Source organism: Chrysochloris asiatica, unplaced genomic scaffold (assembly GCF_000296735.1).
Source record: "Chrysochloris asiatica unplaced genomic scaffold, ChrAsi1.0 scaffold00038, whole genome shotgun sequence".
Lineage (NCBI taxonomy): Eukaryota > Metazoa > Chordata > Mammalia > Afrosoricida > Chrysochloridae > Chrysochloris > Chrysochloris asiatica.
Genome location: NW_006408556.1, coordinates 16039487 through 16044954, shown reverse-complemented (window position 1 = coordinate 16044954; position 5468 = coordinate 16039487). Strand labels below are relative to the sequence as shown.

Here is a 5468-nt window from a genome sequence, read left to right as displayed (position 1 = left end):
CCCCCCCCCCCATTTTAGTAGCCAATGTCTAAATTGCCCATCCCTATTAACCCTGTGTACAAAGATCTCCCCTTTTCTTGCCTTTTGCATTTTGGTGTTAGTATTAGTCCGTTATGGCCACAGTAATGCTGTGTAACAAACAAACCAGTCCAAATTTCAGTGGTTTGTTTACAGCACCAAGCATATATATTGTTCTCACTCATGAGTCTGCAGGTTAGCTAACATCAATCTGTTTCAGGCAACAGGCTACAGTCTGAACTCAGGTTTGCTCCTTGTCTCTCATTCTCCTGGGATGGGTAGTTCTGAAAGCCATGTTCTGTGTCAAATGGCAAAAGAACAACAGTGGTGAGTGAAAATACATACACACTGCCTCTTGAGGACTCAACCACTTATTGGCTCACTGTTATTTCCACCTGAGCCAAATCAAGTCACATGGGCAAGCCCAACATCAGTAGGGTAAGGAAATATAATCTGGCCACAGCAATGGTTAATAATCTAAAACCACGTGGTACAAGGTCCATAGTCCTAATACAGGGAGGAGGTAATGAATTCGGAACAATAATTCAATTCATCACAATCATCCATCTTCAACAGCTCTTCTGAGACAGACAGGGTTAGGAGGCCATTGGTTGTGTTACTTTACAAGTAGAGAAAAAACAAAACACCTTCCCCTTTAGTCTTCTCCAACTCCTGAGATTAACTTGTAGTCCACCTTTACTATGACTGGAATGCTGTTCACTGGATCCCTCAATGGGGCTTTGGAGAGATAAAAGGATGCTGCTGCAAGACTACCCAAGTCCTCCAAACCTAACATCCTCTGGATTCTCGTGCTCTGGATTAATGAATGCATGGACATGTTCTCACTTTCCATGTTTGATCTTTTCAAATTCCTATTCTGCTTTATCATTTTCCATAAATATTCCAACCAGATGTGCCTTTCTCCTAGATTAAATAGGCTTTTAAAAGTTACAGATGTTTCCTATTCAGTCAAATAGGATTCAGATTTAGGGGAGGAGTAAAGGCAAGGAAGAGGCAGAAGTACGTATTTAACACATTTTTTTAACAGACAAGGTACAAAATCTACATATTTAGGGGGAAGTCTTTTAAAGCAGATGAAAAAGAAAAGCTCAGAAATCATTGCCAAACAAACAGCATCCATCAAACATGGCTTCGATTTATTCTGAGAGATGGTGTTCACCCTACCACTGAGCACTTAACTGAATCCACTTAAGTGGAAGGAATCCATTTAGCCCTGTGACAGGCAAGAGCAGTTAACTGTGAAGTTGGCAGCTTCCATCCCTCACGCAGGAGTCTGTGGTCTGACATTATAACATTAGCTCCATAGCAGTTTCTCCCAGTGATGACAGGAAATGAGAGACAAGTTCAGGACAGGCTTCAAGGCACCACTGATGACTGGTGCCTCATGTCACACAGCTGAACATTAATAGTTGGCACCAAAAAAACAGAAGGTGGCACATAACATCTGATGCTTAAGGTCACTGCCAGTTCACTTTTGCAGTGCAGTGAATCGCTTTACTATGGCCCTTTTACTCAGGGTCTTGTGACGCTAACAAAATAATTGGGTGGAACTATGCAAATAAGGTGCTTGTGGCCCACCAAAGGAACTGGCCAGTTTTTCTAATGCAAATAAGGTGCATGGAACCCTTGTAAGATATTGGTTAGTCTGTGGTTTTATTGGAGGGGAAGGAGCCACACCTTGAAATTATTAAGAAACTTGCTATATAACCAGTTTCTCTTGACAGAGGTTTTAGGGAGAGACAAAGAGAGAGAAAGAAGAAAGGACAGTAATGCTGAAGACCATGAGGCATGGCGTGGTAAGAGCAGCAGCAGCACAAGATGGCAGCTGTGGGCTTCCCAGCCCACAAGGCATAGCGTCAGTAAGACCTGACCAAGACCTGGTGGCAGCGGGGGAAAAGCAACTATCCTGATTGAAGAACTGTGTCCTGAGTTGTTCCTGTTACTGCCAAGTTGACTCTGGTTGAACTTTAGCCTGTTTTTTAAAAAAATTAAAATGAGAACCAAACCCACTGCTTACAATATGCAGATGATATAATTTTACAACAATGGAGTATATTAGGAAAATCTGCAGTACAAAACCTTTTTTTAAAAAAAATTTAAAGGAAAAAAAAACCTCCTTAAAGTGTTCAAAAGCAAAAGTGTCAGATTGAGGATTAAGGTGCACCTAATCCAAGCCATGGTATTTTCAATAGCTTCATATACTTGTGAAAGTTGGACAATGAATAAGGAAGACCATAGAAGAACTGATGTATTTAAGTTATAGTGTTGGAAAAGAATATTGGAAGTACCATGGATTGCCAGAAGAACAAACAAATCTGTGTTGGAAGTACAGCCAGAATGCTCCTTAGAAGCAAGAATGGTGAGACTTTGTCTTTCATACATTGGACATGTTGTCAGGAAGGACCAGTCCCTAGAGAAGGACATCATGCTTGGTAAAGTGGAAAGGGAAAAAGAGATGGATTGGCACAGTGGCAGCAGCAGTGGACTCAAGCATAATAAGGATTGTGAGGTTGGAGCAGGACTGGGCAGTGTCTTGTTCTGTTGTACATAGGGTCACTTTGAGTCCGAACTGACTCAATGACGCCTAACAACAATAGCATGTACATATGTACATACACACATGTTGTTGTTGTTGTTAAGTGCCACCAAGTTGGTTCCGACCCATAGTCACCCTGTATAGGGTTTCTGAGTAGCAGTTGGTAAGCTTGAACCACCGGCTCTGCAGTTTAAACAGCTTTTCAGTCTGGCACATTAACCCACAGCACCACATCAGGTCACCTACGTGCATGTACATGTGTTTATATATACATATATAGAGAGAATTTTTTTTCCTTAAAATAAAATCACCTGCAACTAAGAAAAAAAAAAAACCATGGCCATATATACTGGGTTTTGTCAGAAGTCTTTTTTGTCTTGTTTTTTAATTAAATTTTACTGTTGTTGTTGGAAATATACACATTCAAAAAAGGCAAGGGGAAAGGAGGGTCAGACTCAGACTCAGTCCAAAGTTGATTCCTATGAAGTGACAATCATACAAGTGTCCACATTTCAACCTTCTTTACCCTATTCTGACACTGAAAGTGGGCACTGAGAACCCCCAAGCTGTTAAAAGGAGTTTTAGCCTGGCCAAAGCAAAATAATAGTAGAAGGCCCAAATGGCCATCTCACCATCATAATACAATACTTTTCTTTAAAAGCAATCACTGATTTTTCTTTAATTACTAGGCAAACCCTACCCCAGGATGATGGCAGGAACCGGAAACTACCATATCTTTGATGGCTACTGGTAACCACCACCTGAAGAGATCAATGGTTCCGATGGAGACAACTTGACTAGGACAATCAAGATGTCCTTGAATAAACAGACATGGAGAGTTCTGAAATCCCTGGACCAGAGGGGATGCAGGGAGCTTACCTCCTACCAGAAATCCCTATAAAAACTCCCCTCTCCTTTTGCTTGGGGAAACTGAGTTGGGGGATTTTCTATACTCTGTTCTCCTGAGTATTGGTACTGAATCAATGCTTTGCTCTGAGTTCTGGCTCTTATCAGCAGCAGGTAATAATGAGCCGTTTTTTCTGGTAGCAACACCAACAGTCCCTCCCACAGCCCTCTCTGCTTCACATCTGGGTTCAATAATCCATTGCAATAGCCACACAAATTAACAGACAAAACTCATGATTATGAGTTTATTAGGGAAGTAAACAGGGTACGATACAAGATCAGAAATAACCCAGGATGCAGCAGTTCTCAATTGTTCTGCAGGCAAACCTTGCTCTTGTCTTCAGCCTCTCAGCCATGTGACCCCTGGGCCTCTGCCCTGCTTGGGCAAGTGTTACAAAACGCCTTTAGCCAGTGTAAATGCCCAAAGGGCACATTCTGCAAGCTGGCCTTCTGCACATAGGCACTCAGCTCTACTTGTTCCATGGGCCGGGAAATCTGCAGCTGCTCTGTCTCTCCAGGCTGCTGTCGCCGCCTCTCCAGGGAGGGATCTCATGCTCTGCTCACGATTGTTCTTCTTGATGATCCTGGCATTGTCTGTTCCTGCATCTTTTTAAGCCTTGCAGGGTGGCAAAACTAACCACTCCTGGTGTTAGAGTGCTGCATGGTCCCACCCAATCATTGGAGTTCTGCTGTGGTGCTGCTGGACTACTAACCACAACGTTGGTGGTTCAAACCGACCAGTCACTCCTAGGACATCCTATACAAGGTTGCTACGAGTCTGAACCAACTGGACAGCATTTAACAACAACAATATGACTTTGGATTAAAAATGTGGTTATGAGTCAGACTGCTAAACTCAAGGTCATCAGTTCAAAACTATCAGCTGTTCTATGAGAGAAAGATGAGGCTTTCTGCTCCCATAAAGATTTACAACCTCGGAAACCCTATGCAGGGTTGTTATGAGTCAGAGCCAACTCCACGGCATACCACCACATGACCACACACAGCAAAACACACCGATTCAACAGTTTCTACATATATAATTCAATGATATGGTTTGTGCAACTATTCTCAGCCTCCTTTTTTTTTTTTTTTAAGTTTTTATTGTGAATTATGTGTTAGTTTACCTGGGTGCACATTATCTTTACATTCATCCTATTGTATTTTGTTTCATTGCAATGATCACAGTCCCCTGCATGCATCATTAAACAACCAAAGGGTACGCCCCACACACCTGCTCCCCCCACCCCCGCCGCCAGCCCACAGCCCCTCTCCCTCCCTGACTCCAGAGTCCCTAGCCGCTCCTTTTGTCTACTTCATCATCTCTGCCTCCATCCCTAATGTCACTGCCTCTTGGACAGGGTCTCTCACTTTGCTTTTCCTCCTTGATGGTTCCAGGGATCTCCCCTCCTGGACTGCAAAATCAGCCACTCCCCTCCTTTTGTTATACTACGTTTACATTGACTTTTCCAACACTCACTGTCAGACCTGATAGTAATCATTCCCTATTGAACCACAGGAGTCCTATCCCCCTCACCTTTTAGCAACCCTATCCAGACAGGTTAGAAACAATTCAGTGGAGATTCTACCTTTCCCTGTACCCTCTGGAACTAGGTTCCCTATTGAAAGCTTGTAAGCCAGTCACTTCTTGCCTTTGTAGTCCCCCCATTTTGGGTAGCCAATGTCTGAGTTCCCCATCCCTGTTGACCCTCTGTACCATGGGGGCAGGGATGATCCTCAATGTAGAGATTTGTCTGCTCCTTTTCCATACTGCATCCACAAACGTAGATCTAGTTCATCCACTTGTAGTGGGTTACTCTCTTTTTAAATTTTTGTTCCTCTTCTTTCTTCCTCTAGTTATGTTCTGATCATCCAGCCATTGATGGCAGATCAAATGGTTACTATCTGCAAGTGTGGGTGTTCTTGTGCATCTCTCCTCACTTCATAACAGCTGGATGCTTCACACCCTGCTCTAGTCCTCTGGGGC

The 5468-nt window shown here is 43.1% G+C and overlaps 1 protein-coding gene across 1 annotated transcript in view; it reads right to left on the bottom strand.

The window, feature by feature from the left end:
• SPATS1 (spermatogenesis associated, serine-rich 1) overlaps nt 1–3964 on the bottom strand; it is a 76400-nt gene extending 72436 nt beyond the window's left edge. Inside the window, exon 1 of the mRNA XM_006860603.1 lies at nt 3877–3964. Coding sequence (XP_006860665.1) covers nt 3877–3964 — 88 coding nt within the window. The remainder of the gene's footprint in view (nt 1–3876) is intronic.
• Between the last annotated feature and the right edge of the window lie 1504 nt (nt 3965–5468).